The sequence below is a fragment of the Neophocaena asiaeorientalis genome, unplaced genomic scaffold (assembly GCF_003031525.2).
Source record: "Neophocaena asiaeorientalis asiaeorientalis breed wild unplaced genomic scaffold, Neophocaena_asiaeorientalis_V1.1 scaffold30, whole genome shotgun sequence".
Lineage (NCBI taxonomy): Eukaryota > Metazoa > Chordata > Mammalia > Artiodactyla > Phocoenidae > Neophocaena > Neophocaena asiaeorientalis.
The window spans coordinates 15,607,095-15,621,799 of NW_020174923.1; the positions used below are offsets into that span (position 1 = coordinate 15,607,095).

At 42.0% G+C, this 14,705-nt stretch overlaps 2 protein-coding genes across 4 annotated transcripts in view; both read right to left on the reverse strand.

Annotated features, from left to right (window-relative positions):
• The window catches only part of LOC112410281 (serine/threonine-protein phosphatase 2A 55 kDa regulatory subunit B beta isoform-like), a 16,616-nt gene extending 15,008 nt beyond the window's left edge, over positions 1 to 1,608 (reverse strand). Inside the window, 1 exon segment of the mRNA XM_024760768.1 lies at positions 1,521 to 1,608. Within this exon segment, the coding sequence (XP_024616536.1) occupies positions 1,521 to 1,608 (88 nt within the window).
• Positions 1,609 to 2,399: 791 nt separating this feature from the next.
• METTL2A (methyltransferase 2A, tRNA N3-cytidine) lies at positions 2,400 to 12,923 on the reverse strand. Of its 3 annotated transcripts, none has more exons than XM_024761233.1 (9): positions 12,793 to 12,923; positions 12,485 to 12,586; positions 10,414 to 10,772; positions 9,267 to 9,316; positions 8,871 to 8,931; positions 7,273 to 7,412; positions 5,689 to 5,795; positions 4,202 to 4,267; positions 2,400 to 3,346 (listed from the first exon to the last, which is right to left on the reverse strand). In XM_024761233.1, the coding sequence occupies exons 1-9, from the start codon at positions 12,797 to 12,799 to the stop codon at positions 3,192 to 3,194; spliced, it is 1,047 nt and encodes a 348-aa protein (XP_024617001.1). In that variant the 5' UTR covers positions 12,800 to 12,923; the 3' UTR covers positions 2,400 to 3,191. The 3 variants fall into 3 exon arrangements, with proteins under 3 accessions (XP_024617001.1, XP_024617000.1, XP_024616999.1); XM_024761232.1 differs by having other exon boundaries at positions 2,401 to 3,346; positions 12,495 to 12,586; positions 12,793 to 12,917; XM_024761231.1 differs by lacking the exon at positions 2,400 to 3,346 and having other exon boundaries at positions 3,363 to 4,267; positions 12,495 to 12,586; positions 12,793 to 12,917.
• Positions 12,924 to 14,705: the final 1,782 nt, after the last annotated feature.

Here is a 14,705-nt window from a genome sequence, read left to right on the forward strand (position 1 = left end):
AGGCGGACTCTCAACTACTGCGCCACCAGGGAAGCCCTCAATATATATTTCACCAGGGAACCCTCAATATATATTTAAGTACAGAAATATAGATGTAAGTATGTATACATATACATATATCCCTGAGCTCCATCCACTGAGGGGGCCTGGGAATAGGCAACACAATAGCAATGAGCACCCTTGGCTTGGTTTCTAAATACCTTGCTCTATTAAAAGAAACTAGAACTCCTTGGGGGAAATAGCTGGTTCAGACTGGGGCAGAGAAAGTACAAGGTGAGCCTGGAACAACTTGTGCTTGGAAGTGCTGGAATGGTATTTCATTTGTCCTTTGAAATGAAGAACAGATATATTAAATGATCCACTAAAGACCTTCCCTCAGCATTTCTAAAGCATTCATAACAACAGGAACAGTTTTTTTTCCATCTTCCCAGCACCTACCTTGTGCTTTGCAGTTAGGTATAAAACCTGAGTCTTGGGACTTCCCTGGTGGCGCAGTGGTTAAGAATCTGCCTGCCAATGCAGTGTAAATGGGTTCGAGCCCTGGTCCAGGAAGATCCCACATGCCGCAGAGCAACTAAGCCCATGCACCATAACTACCGAGCCTGCGCTCTACAGAGCCCGTGAGTCACAACTACTGAGCCCACGAGCCACAACTACTGAACCCGTGTGCCACAACTACTGAAGCCCGTGCACCTAGAGTCCATGCTCTGCAACAAAGAGAAACCACCACAATGAGTAGCCCCCACGTAGCAACAAAGACCCAATGCAGCCAAAAGTTAAATAAATGAATAAAAAAAAAAAAAAAAAGCGGAGTCTTCCTGCTTCCTGCACATATCAAAAGGTCACAGAAGCATTTGAAGGGGCCCCCACTGGCCAAATCTGGGACAACATGAGCATCAATATCATAAAATATCAAAATGATAGTAATATATAATAATCATTGAGTAAAACAAACCCATGAGTCCATAAGCAAATGAATAGAGAAAAGGAAGCCTTCCTTATGGTAGAATGCCAACCAATAAGTACAGGAGGAATGTGGGATTCAAAAACATTACTGGGCTGCCATCATAGTAGTAATTCAGCCAAGAAACAGCAATAGATGCTTAAACTAAGGGGTAGAGTTTAATGAGGAATGGGATGTTTAGTCTCAAAGCACTACCCTACAAAATAGTTATTAGGAACTTTTCAGTGCAGAAACCCAGCAGGCACCACCCCAATTAAGTGATCAAAGTTAACACCACCACCACCAGGGTTCATCAAAATCATGGACCACAATAGCATCACTTCTGATATTCCTGCCCAAAATATGTACTTGAACCAAGTCATGAGGCATTAACAAACCCAATTTGAGGGCAGTCTGCAAAATAGCCTGTAATCTTCAAATGTCAAGATCATGAAAACAAACCTCAAGGATTGTTCCAGACTGAGAGACTGAGAAATGACTACTATATGCAACAGAAGGCCTTTTTTTTTTTTGATGATAAAGGATATTATTGGAACCACTGGGAAAACTTGGTTACCTGTGGATAGTAGGATTTCCATGTTAATTTCTACTTCCATGTTAATTATCCACTTCTGATGGATATATTCGGTGATATAGGAGAACATCTTCAGTTACACAAATTGCACAGTATAAAACATGCAGCAGTGTTGGGATATCACCTTGCAGCTTACTCTTAAAAATGATTCAAGGGGACTTCCCTGGTGGCACAGTGGTTAAGAATCCACCTGCCAATGCAGGGGACACGGGTTCCAGCCCTGGTCTGGAAAGATCCCACATGCCGCGGAGCAACTGAGCCTATGCTCTAGAGACCGTGAACCACAACTGCTGAGCCTGGGTACTGCAACTACTGAAGCCCATGCTCCTAGAGCCTGTGCTCCGCAACAAGAGAAGCCACCACAGTGAGAAGCCCGCGCACTGCAATGAAGAGTAGCCCCTGCTCGCTGCAACTAGAGAAAGCCCGCACGCAGCAACGAAGACCCAACACAGCCAAAAATAACTAAAATTCAATCTTTAAAAAAAAAAATGGTTCAAGGGACCTCCCTGGAGGTCCAGTGGTTAAGACTCCGTGCTTCCACTGCACGGTTCACCGGTTTAATTCCTGATCAGGGAAGTAAGATCCCACATGTCATGTAGTGTGGCCAAAAAAAAAAGAAAACACAATTCAGAAAAAAGTTGACTATTCTCACAGTATTTCTGGTACTGTACTTCTCTGTAAGTTTGGAATTACTAAAATAAATGCTTATGACTTATATTTTTATAAATAAAATAAACAATTATGAGAATATTAAAGTTTGAGTTAAAAACCAAAAATGTAGGAATGAAGAATTGAAAATTCTTAATTCAGTAAAATGAAGAACACATCATATAGTTTGTGGACCATCAACGGGGGCGATCACATTAAAAAAGTAACAGGGATGAAAGGCTCACATTCAGAAGTGAAATGGCTAAAATGTCTCTCAGTCAAACATTTAAGGGCACACACAGAAAGACAATTTGCTAAAAGTGAAGATCCTTTTAATTTTTTTAGATGCAGGTTACTTAGATGGGGAAACAGTACTTAAAATTCCATGGAACTAAGGTCAAGCAGAGACCATGACCAAATACTTAACAAGGACACCGTATTTTGATGCTCTTTTTTGGAGTCAGGACAATATCCAAAGACAGGTGATTCTTCCTAATTTGCATCCCTGATGACCACTGAATGAGACCTTTAGTCATCTTTGTATCAATTTCTTAGTCTAGGCATTTGAATCCCCAACTAATTTAATGCAACTCAGTTATTCACTTCATCATATATAATACTTACACATGGAAATAAATTCTTTGATTCCCATGAATAACATTTCAACTATTAAGTTACAAAATGGCAAGAAAGGTTCTTTGAGATCTCCAAGTAAGAAAAAAAAATGAGAGAAGTATATACCACAGGGCTTCACAAATATGAAGCAAAAATGGTTAATCTTTTGTTGTTGTTGTGTTTTTTTAAAAACATCTTTATTGGAGTATAACTGCTTTACAATGGTGTGTTTCTGCTTTATAAAAAATGGTTAGAATCTTGATATAAAATAATTCTTCCTAGGTTCAAATCTGTTGGAATCCTTGAATGGTTTAATACCTAAAAGACACCATTTGTGGGCGTTCTTTTTAAAAAGCCCCAAAGACCTCGCCTGTCAGGAGCAGGTGCCTCTTAGCTGGTGCTGGACAGAAGAGGCTTACGATATTTGCACTGAATCCAAACTCGGTACATTGTCAGTTGTTTCCCTCGATTCACTTGCAACCGGCGATCCACCAGGTTCTGAACCTTTTCCAGTCCAGCAGTAGTGAAAAGTGCGTCCAGTTCATCTAGTTTGGAAAGAGATGTTTATATATTTTCCCCTGAAGAAAAAGCACTGTGCCTACCACTTCCCATGTTAAACGGCACTCTGTGAGATTGCTGTCCTTATTTATAGATTTTAAATGGCTTGAGCAGTATTGTTTAGTTACACATGCAGTAGTGGCTTGGTAGCAGCAAGTCCACATTTAGGTAGGGGAAGGCAAACCATGAGTGAATGGCAGCCTGGAACCCACAGGGAGAACCTCTCTAAAAGTTAGCTGATGAGAAAGAATTTTCTAGGGTTCTACGTACACCTTACAATTATATGCAAAAATTGACATATATGGCATGTCGAGGCCATTTTTTTTTTTTTTAGGAGAGAGGTTCCATCACTAACTAAAGGTTCAAAAAAGTATGTGACCTGACAAACGGCCCAGGAATGAAGTATTCATAAGGCACTGGAGGAGGAGGAAACCGGCAGCAGGACAAGCAGCAGAGGAGAGCAGTTCTGAGTTATACCTAGAACCCAGGGGGCCATGAGTTCACCATAACTCAGGTGCTCCTAAGGTACAACCCAGCTTAGAGCCTGAAACAGCTACAGTGGAGTCTTGCAAAATGGGCAGGTTCCTGTTTTGGACAAAGTGATAGAGAGGAAGAGCAGCCAGTAGAAGAGCAAAGGAGGGACAGAAGGATCCGACAAGCTGAGCCTCCTTGGAGCAGTGAGTGGTTCAAGGTGGCTGAAGGTAGGCTGAGAGGTGGGGAAGGGCAGAGAAGAGGCTGCGAAAGATAGAAGGGGCCAGATGATTTCACTTCTGAAAGCACACGGAGGAACATGTAATCTGGCCCTGTGGGGGCTGTCAGCATAAAGACGAGTGCTTTCATACCTTGCGTGAAGAAGTACACTCTGGTGCCATCGCCTCTCACATAGAAATTTTCAGACAGACACTGACCTGCAGAGTGATGTGGTAAAGACCAGAGAAACTTTAAAGCACTTTGAATTTCATTGCCAATCAAATGTGCATCAAGATATCAATTTCTTGGGCCAAGAATGGATCCTTTTCTTGGTTACACTCGTACTTTGCAGGAATCTGCAATTTCTCTCCTACAAAGGAATGGTGCTTTGGAGAAGAGCAGCCCAAGGGGAATAATCAAACTTCAGTGTTAGCTAACACATGCAATTCTCAGCCCCCTGTTCTACAGTTCCGTTTCATGATGAAAATAGCTTGTTTTTCCCTCCCTCCCCGATTAAATAGTGCATACACTTTGTTTAAAAACAGAAACAACTTTCTAAACAGCCTTCTGCCCCTCTAAAAACACGTTTAAAAAAACCTCAAGGAATATAGCTAAGTTTAAGGAAATCTGAGACAGCCACTATTCCTGTTTTAGTGACTGTCCTTTTGCATGTCTCTCTACGTATCCACATGCACATTCATAAATATGATCACATATATACTGTTTTTATCAAAGACACACACTTCCCCTCCTGCTGCTAAGCCCCCTGACCTTGTCAATTTAACAACCTGATATGTAATCAATCCTTCTATACCTTTTGAATGTCCAAATAATCTTATTTTTCCCCAGTTACTGTTATACATGGGATTAAGTTTAAAATACCCATGTGCACATTGCTTTTCTCACTTGGTAATATAGCATGGAACTCCCCCCAAGACCAGTGGTATGGGGTCTATCTCATGTGATATGCACAACATTCCCCTATCCAGAGGCAGTCACTTTGTTTCCAAGATTTTGCTTATCATACACATATTATGTGCTGTTTCTTGAATAAATCCCAAAAGGACTGTTGGATTGGATAGATAACACTAGGATGCTTAAAGAAAGGCTGTAACCATTTCTATTTCTACCAATAATGGAAGAGTGTATCTCTTTCTCTGAATCAGCCAGCAATAGGTATCTCATTGTTATTTTTATTTTCTTGAAATTTTGGTTTCAGCCATTTGGATCTGCTCTTTAGTATATCAACTCTAAAACACTTCTTGTCTGTTTTTTGGTGGGTCACTGATCTTTTCCCTTATCAATTTGCCAACAGCCCTGCTTGAAGAGCACTGACATTGTCTTTATCTGTTCCTTTAACTGAAAATATTTGTCCTCAATCTGTCATTTGTCTTTTAACTTTAATGGCATCTTTTGCCATACCACACTTAAAAACTGTTTATGTAATCAAATGCCTTTTTCTAAAAAAGACCTCCCTAACACCTAGATTATACAAGTCTTCAAAATCATACCACCCTTATCATGTATTAAATGGCTTTATGTATGGAGCTATATAATTCGAGAGTCTCTATTTTATTCCACTAATTTGTATGACTATTCTTATGGCAAAACCGTTGTTTTGATTATAGTGGGAAAATACCTTTTTTAAACCGAAGCTGAGCCATGTCATAGCGGCCATAATCTCGCAGAAGCATCATCCCTCCAGGCTTCAGAAGCCTGCTTAGCCTGTTGATAGCCTTCTGCATCCTGTGGGGCAGCAGGGAACGAAGATCAGATCTCCTTAAGGATAGGGTTCCTCTCCCCTGTAGCATATCCCGAAAATCCCTGAAATCTCCTCCGCTCTCGTTTCAGTTATAACCTGAGCACATGCCCAAACCTCTGCTGTGCCTTCTGCTGCCTGCTCACAACTGTGCCTCCAATCCACTGCCTTCAGTATGAAGAGGTCTGAAGAGGCCTGCTTCTTCAGCAGAGGTCCACCGTGGGGGAAGTTACATGCTCTCTGCCTGATTCACTTCCCACTCCTCATGGGGAAGCCAAGCCTACACCAGGCTCCCACGGAACTGAGAGGACCCCTGACCACCCGGTATGGAGACTGCTAGTTGACCCATCTGCCTGCCCCACTAGGCCCAAGCTCTTTGAATGCAGCCTGCATCCTTCCATCTGTTAAATGAAGACTGAACCTCAAGAACTTATAATTTACATGGTGATACAGTCTATATATGCAAATGAGTACTCTGGGCAGACTGCTTTACACTTCTGACTGCACTTTCCATATACAGAGTCTCAGTGCAGGTTTCAGCTTTAACCACTGCAAAAGTATAAATGCTTAAAACTTACAAAAACCATGTGAAAGTCTATTTAAACACTGAATAATGAATTTTTAATTTTAATGTTTTGTTTCAGTCCATATCAGTTTTTAAAAGTGTACAGCATGTGAGTTTCTGCAATTAATGTTTAAAACCATGCCAGGCTGTTTGGGCTGCCCTCCACCTGCCTTTATTTCTCACTCACAATATCTCTGTCAGGTCAGATGACACAATGCTATCCTAGAGGAAATGTGGGCTAGAGAAAGCCAGTCACCCCCCACCCCCCGCAACTGCCCCGAATGCTACTGCCTCCTTGAGACAGTATTTCACCTTCGTCGGGACAACTGGCTGCCTGTCCAGGAGACTTTAATGGTATCTTTTAGGGTAAACCAACTGACTTTCCTTTTATCTAATTGTGATTTTACGGAATTCTCCTGTACTACAGTTTTCTGAAGAACTTAAACAGAGAACACCTGAGTTAAACTTCACTGTAAATTTTGTGCTGTTAATAAGCTTGTTTTATTGAAAGCATTTAAAAGGCCAATAATGGGATGTTCTCTAATAGCTGTGGCATCCACAGTTCTAAGACATCATGCTATGTGATGGTCAATAGGAAATTTCCACATACCCACTAAGACAGCCCCCTCACTCTCTGGGGATGTTAAACCATAATCATGAGAAGAACCGAGCACTGCAGTCAACAAGCAGAGGTTTAGATGCTAAACCAGAAGTTGGACTCCAAGACAAATTTAGAAAAATAGTTGAGAAGCTCCTACTCCTCCTAGGATGGAGGAGCTTCTTCCTGCCTATCAGAACATTAATAAAATCCTTCTTATTTAGGTTCCAACTCTGACATCCAGGTCCCTGACCAAAGCTTTGTTTTTGCTATGCTACTGGCTAAGGGATCTAAAACTTACTTGTCTGGAATGATTGCTGAGAGAACAAATATGAGGATGATGACATCAAGACTATCCCCGGGCACTGGGTAACTCTTATCTTCATCACACAGGTCGTGAACAAAGGCAAAACACCGAGAAGGATCATATGCTGAATTTGTCTGCAGACAGATGGAAGAGAGGACACAGGCTAGAAAATGTTCACATAGCCTCAAGGAAAGCTATCTTGCTTTAAACGTAATCACCGCCTCTTCCCACTGAGGAGATAGTTCTTGCCATTACGGCAAACATTCTTACTCTTAGGGTAAGAATCAGGAACAACTCTAGGACCCTGTGGAATCTAACTGGTATGCTTAAAATGGAATGTTCCCAACTCCTCTAATTTTAGTCTTTATTCTGATGCGGAGTCAGATCTGAGGACTGGAAAATGACCAGGAAGGTAAGTGACCAAAAGGGCAAAGAGAAACCTCATAAGGAGGAAAACAAAACGTACTGAAAAAGCATGATTTAAACTCCTACTGCAGCGTATTACACAGATCATAGAATTCTCCAGGAAAATCTCTCTCTAGATGTGGAAGATTTAACCTACAATTTATTATCATTAAATTAACTTAGGATAAGCCTCAATATTCGTCTGGTACAGGTTTGCAAGAATAGTTCCAGAAGTGGGAATTCCCTGGCCGATCCAGTTAGGGAATGCTTTCACTGTTAGGGGCCTGGGTTCGATCCCTGGTCAGGGAACTTAGATCCTGCAAGCCAAGCAGTGAAGAAAAAAAAAAAAATCCAGAATTATTACCAATTCCTGAGCTCCTACGCTAGGAGCATCATACATTATTATAACACACACATTTTTAGGGTAACTTGCCTATCCACATCTCTCTTCTCCAAAAATGTGACTTTGTTCCTCATTGGCCACAGCTAATTGAAACAGGGCAAGTAGACTGTCAGCTGGGTTGAGTCAATCAGACTTTCTGGGGACTTTGGAATCAAGACACTGTCATTGAGGGGAGGTTTTGGGAACACGTGAAGAGGGGAGACTTGTAAGGGACTGGGAGGGGCAAGTATGCTGAGGCCAAGGCCACGTGCAAAACCAGGAAAAACTTATTAGAGAAAGCTGGTCTGCAAAGAAAAAACAAAACAAAAGGCAAATGGGCAATGAGAGATAAGACACTGTGAACTTGAGGGAGGTATTGTGATAGGAGGGGGCGGCAACATCTCACCAGCCAGCCAGTTTGCCTTTGGTACCTGACACCTTTTCAGGGCTGAGTTTTAGTCCTGGCTACACTTTACGCCCTTGAGTTCTATGACAATCCCTTTAGCTGAGTTTGTCTAGAAGTTTCTGTAACTTGTAACTCAAAGAATCCTGAATGAAATAATCATCTCATTTTAATCCTTAAAACATGAGTTTGGGTAGGTCAAGAGACCCGCCCAAAGTTTCACAGCAGGCAAGCAACATATTCTGTATTCACATTTGGTCCTTTCCTCTACTCCATGATGTTTCAGTACATCTTTTACTTTCAGACCACAGTACAATAAGAAAATAGCTAGAGACCTTGACTTTTAGCAGACCCTTTCCCCCTTAAGTCAGTGAAAATTAGTGACAGGAGCACTGCACTTACCTGGACCAGTTCTACAGCTGTGGAAGAAAAATCACAACAGTAAACAAAGAGTCTTGGGTCACTGAAATGGGCAGAAAAAACAGCAGAACAATTAGATTACAAACTGTACTATGTCTATCCTCTTTCCTATGTAGCAGAGTTAAAATGTGAAGGTACCATATATTAACAATGCAACAGGTTTAATACCCACTAATTTCCCTGATGACAAAGATAACTCATAAATAAAATTAAGTCAAAACAATCCATAAATGGATAATGTAGATATCTAATCTCCTATAACCCACAATTCCCAAGAACCACTATTACCACTTGGATGCAGTAAGAGTTCTAAGAAACAACAACCCCTCACTTTTCTCTTCTTTGCTGTCATGTAGTTAAACTTTACAACAAACTTACTTGTTAGTTTGCAAAATTGGAAAGACTGTGTTTCCCACACCACAACCAACCTGTAGACAGAAATGAACTATTAATCACAGAACTTTCCAAAGAATTAATTCCCTAAAGCTAGATAAATAATCAACAACGGATAATCTTGTCTAATTGTATTAGGGAAGGTGTAGTGACCAGAGCTAAATAGTACTCATGACATTCCCTGCCCTTGACCTTGGGAACCCTTAAAGAGATAGCCATAAAAGATGAGAGCATGGGCTTTCACTAGCGGGAGGGAGATGGTCTGGAAAAAAGGGCATGGGCTGCTTTTACTTTCTGAGTTTTGGCAAATGGTCCTGTAAACAAAACATTTTCTTACTGAGCTCCACTATATCATTATGGGAAAAATGTTTCTAGCAGACTGGGTTGAAAAATTCATGAAGGGAGGACCATGGCAACACTGTCCTAAATTCAGCGCTGGGTGTGGTAATAATAAAAACAGCACCATTTACTAAGGGCTTACTGCGTGCCAGACACTATTCTCAGTCATTTTACATACCTTACTTCAATCAACCCCCGTAACAACTATGAGGCAGAGAGAGGCAGAAGTCCCATTCTGCTGGGTAAGGGACTAGCACAAAGTCATGCCAGAGGACTCAGTCCCACAACTAGTCAGCTTCTGGTGGAGTGTGTTGTCACTTCTGTGAGTATTTGTTACAGTGCCTACCCTAGACACCTTTTCAGGTCTAGCCTAGCCTCTGCCACACATCCAAACTGAGAAAACAAGAATTCTCCCACAATTGAGAGTAGGTACCACCGCAACTAACCTCTCCATCTCATAATTACCTTAGAAGTAACAAAAGCTGTCTTCTGACCTGGGACTCCTTACTAGATGGCAGGTACAGCAGGATGCTACAACTTCTGGATGCAATATAATGCTCCCAGATAGCAGGTGATCTGTCTTTGTTTGGATGACCACCAGGTATCTGGTCTGCATCTAGGGCATTTCATTAGTTCAAACACCTGGAGGTGTTTCCAGGCCAACATAAGGGTCCAGTCTAGTCAGGTTCATCAGTCAGAAGTTACTTTGGTGGTCAGCCTCTCTACTGCCACCCTATGTGCATAGTAAGACAGCCTCATTAACCCCACTACCAGGACAATAAAGGGAGGTTACCTCCAGTATTCGGTAGGTGGCTGAGGATCCAGGAAACTCATCAGCACAGACTTCCAGGTGACGGAGTTTCTGAGTCACATTCTCTTCCACAGGAGGTGGCTGTGTTTTACGTCCAAGGCTGACTGAAGAACAACTGTGCTGTGCTTCTATTATTAAACCAGATCCATCCTCACTGCTTCTACACGCAGGTACTTCACTCCCCTTGTTCTCTGAGAGCAAAGCCTTCAAGTGATTTTGGTTTTGGCTAGGTGCCAGCTCTGGGAATTCAGTAAAAAGCCAATGTCTATCCTTGAAAAACCCATTTTCGTGGATTTTGTAGAAGTCATTCCAGTATTTGTTGGCATTGATCTCATAATCAACTGTAAATAGTTAAGAAGGAATTTTAAGAACCATCTCTCAATATTTTATCTGTATATAGTGTAAATCACCATCCTGCTTCACCAAAATTTGTACTAAAAGTTATACTCAAGTAGAGCCACAGTCTCAGAGCTGGTGGTCATTTAGTCCTACCACCTATCACACTTGAATTTGCTGTGTATCTTGTCCTTCCAGGGAGTTCAACTTCTGCCAGAGAACTTACTACCTATCAAATTTACCCTCACATCTTTGGATGGCTCTTAACTACTAGAAAATCCTAATATTAAGCAAAAAATCTGTCTAATCATTTCTGATCAAAAGGTCCTACTATTTCTCAGGGCCAAAGAGAACAACTCTTTTGTATTTGAGGACAATTATTTCCCCTTCTAAATCCTCTTTTACAAGCTAAATGTCCCAGGTTCTTCAGTTACTCCCCGTGTGAAATCAATGGTTATGATACAGGTAGCTCTTTACATTATGTTCCTCTGTCAGTGATTCTTTAGAGTGTGGAGCCCAGAAATAAATTCTCTACTACTAATAGAGACTAAAAATGGAAATAGAAAATGCTGACAAAGAGGGGAAAATGTCTTCAGATGAGAAGAGATTTGATGATAGAGTACAGGAGAGACTAAGGTATGGACTATTTAAAAGAAAGCTGCTGTTTAACGTAAGCAGACCTAGATTTCAGTTTTTCCTTTTTACTAATTTATTATCTTTTTGAGATAACACTGGTTTATAACTAGATTTCAGTTTTCTGCTCTTTGCCAATACAGGGCCTTGACTAGTGTAGTAGGAGAATAAAAACCCGAGAAACTGGATTTCAATTCCACCACTACTAACTGCTTACCTCTGGGCAAGGCACTTAATGTCCTGAGGTCCAAGATTCTTTAACTGTAAAAAGAGGATATTGGACTATATGATTTTCAAAATCCCTTTCAACCTTAACTTGCTTTGATCTAGTCTTTGTCAAACTATGTAGGGTGAATATTTTGTAACCGGAATCTTCTAATTGTTGTTCAGAACTCTTTCAGTGGGTACTACTCTCCCATTCCTAGCGCTACCTTCAATTGTCACTTAGGACACAGGCCCAACCAGTCCTAGTTTTTTAGTATCTAGGGATATGTTGCAGTGAAATCATCCACCTCTGCAGAAGGGGCCTCTTTTTCTTTGGCCAGACTTATTTCCACTCTGCTTCATCCATCTTTCCTTGGCAGAAGCCCTAAATCCTCATAGCCATCACACAAAGAAAAGGCACATAATTCACTACTCATTAGCCATCCCCCCAACAATATTTAGAATCTGACCACTTGAATCTAGCTTTAATGGCAACATTTCCTCAGGCGAAGCGTAAAGATGGAGAAAGTATCTATCGATACACCCTCTAAGACAATCATGTGACCACACGGTTGCCACACGCCAGCCATTTTAACAAGGATCTAGTCAACATAACTAAAGACTTAAATCACTAGAAAATACTATCAAGATGGTTATCTTCTTCCAAACAAAAAACCAAAACCAAACCAAAACACGCTCTACGCCCTAACAAGATTTTAAGGCGCAGCCCTTTCCCATCCTTGCCCATCCCCTCCACTCCCGTTCTACCTCCGAATTCTGTATCAGTCCACTAACAAAGACCCGGCGGCCTCGGTTCTCTGGCCTCTCCGGGAGAGCACGTCCAGCAGTACGCTGGCTGTCTATACCACTGTGGGCCCACCTGGGCGCACCTTGTTTCTCCTGGCACACCCGCTGGGTACTGTTCTCCTGGACTTTCCTCTCCGCCGCCGCGGCCTGCTCTTCTGACCACTCCACACTGTCCCTGAGAAAATCAAACGGGTAGCTTAGGGGCCTCAGGTTCCCGCTGCGGGTAGGTGAGTCCATGGCCCCGGAGCGCCTCTCCCGTGGAAGGAGAGCGCCTCGAGCAGGGCAGCGGGACTCTGGCCGGCGGTCAAGGGTTTCTCGGAGCGCTCCACGGCGCCGGGACAGAGGGCGAACCGCAGGCCGGGCGAGGGGCAGGGCGGTTACCAGGCATTGTGGTGGAAGACGCGCGCCGGGTCGCTCAGAAACCGGCTCCCAAACTGCTGCCTCTTCCCGCAGACGGCAGTTTCTACTCCTTCAGTGTAGGAGCCGTCCATGACACCGGAGCCGGAAATCCCTACCTTTCCCTAACGCGAGAACTTCCTGCGAGGTCACGCCCCCTTCCGGAAGGCGAGCGGTCTGGGCGGGAAAAGACGGAGGCGGGACGAGGCGAGGAGGGGCAAGTCGGGCAGTGGACGTTTGTCCCTGAAGAGGCCGGCGAAAAAGTGGGAGACGTTCTACTTGAGCCTCCTTTCTAATGCTGGGATCCTCTAACAGTTTCCCTAGTTTCCCTTAAGTTGTAAGGCTGGAAAAATCTAGAATCACTTTAAGAATTAAGGGTACCTAGTTCCACCATAGAGCTAATGACCAAGATAATTGAGGAAGGTAGCAAGCAGGGTGACGAAATAGGGCAGTTTTCCACCTTCTATAGTCAGATTATCACAGTGTGAAAAAGGAAGAAAAAATGTGTATACATGTATATTAAAAAAGTATATATATAATAGTGTGGGACTATATATATTTTTTTTCTGGGGGAGGATATGAAATGAATTCTGAGAACACGAGGTTTATTCGTCAAATGAAATCGAATATCCAAGGACAAGTTTAAAAATATAACTACCTTTTTGGATTATCTGTATGAGAGCTTATTTGCACAGTCAGAATTGTAATACATACACATATGTAGTTATATTAATGCATTTTCAGCCTTACATTTCTATTTTGATAATTACTACAAACATTCTCAAAAGAAGAAAGTGTGCTGTCAACATAAGGTAAGGTTAATTAAGAAGACTTCCAGTAGAAGAGTGATGACTACCATTTGTAAGAAGAGAAGGGAAGAGTTAGTTAAGTAATGTAGTACTAGGTTTAGCATACTGGTAACCAGTGATAGTTTAACTCCACTGCTTAGTCTTTCCATAGGCAAAACCAAGGGGAGCAATGAAAGATTCTATACCTTTCCCACCAAAGAAATGGGAACAAGCTCTAAACCCTCTGTAATCACAAAGAAAAATACAGGAGTGAATCAAAAAGATAAGATAGTAAAGAACTTGTACTACTTTATTTGAAGACAAAATACTTTTGCCATTCTCAAGGTCTTTTGAAGCATTTTGAACAAAAGCTCCTTTCCAAAAAACAAGTACAAGGATTCTTATCTTTTCTCAAGGCCTGCTGTTTGCAGATAAGGTGGTTGGTTTATATTTATTTTTGGCATCTTGTTCCTTCATCTACAGGCTTTTTTTTCCTCCCCACACCAAAAGCTGTTTGTGGTCCCAATCAACAGTCCCACTGCGTATCTTCTTGCAGATAGCTCACTCTCTGTCTTCACTTGAAGTTGCTTGCTATATTAGTTCCAATAATTAGAGCCATTAAAAATGTCAAGCAGGTCTTCCTTGATGGCGCAGTGGTTGAGAGTCCGCCTGCCGATGCAGGGGACACGGGTTCGTGCCCCGGTCCGGGAAGATCCCACATGCCACGGAGTGGCTGGGCCCGTGAGCCTGCGTGTCCGGAGCCTGTGCTCCGCCACAGGAGAGGCCACAACAGTGAGAGGCCTGTGTACTGCAAAGAAGGAAAAAGAAAAAAAAATTAAAATGTCAAGCAACTTGGGCCTTTTAATAAAATGTGATAGAGTATCCTAAACTTAACTTTTATACAATTATCTTTGGTTAACCTGTACAACTCATTTTTCTCCATCTTTTTTTTTTTTTTAAATATTTATTTATTTAGTCGCACTGGGTCTTAGTTGTGGCATGGGAGCTCTTAGTTTCGGCATGCATGTGGTACCTAGTTCCCTGACCAGGGATCAAACAGGGACTCCTGCATTGGGAACGTGGAGTCTTTTTTTTTTTTTTTTTTTTTTT

Excerpts from the sequence above, each read along its gene's own strand:
- METTL2A (XM_024761231.1), bottom strand. The coding sequence starts at position 12,902 with ATGGACGGCTCCTACACTGAAGGAGTAGAAACTGCCGTCTGCGGGAAG. Across the intron at positions 9,317-10,413 it reads CCACCTACCGAATACTGGAG|GTTGGTTGTGGTGTGGGAAA; the intron begins GTAACCTCCCTT and ends TTCTGTCTACAG. Across the intron at positions 7,413-8,870 it reads CAGCTGTAGAACTGGTCCAG|ACAAATTCAGCATATGATCC; the intron begins GTAAGTGCAGTG and ends ATCTGTCTGCAG.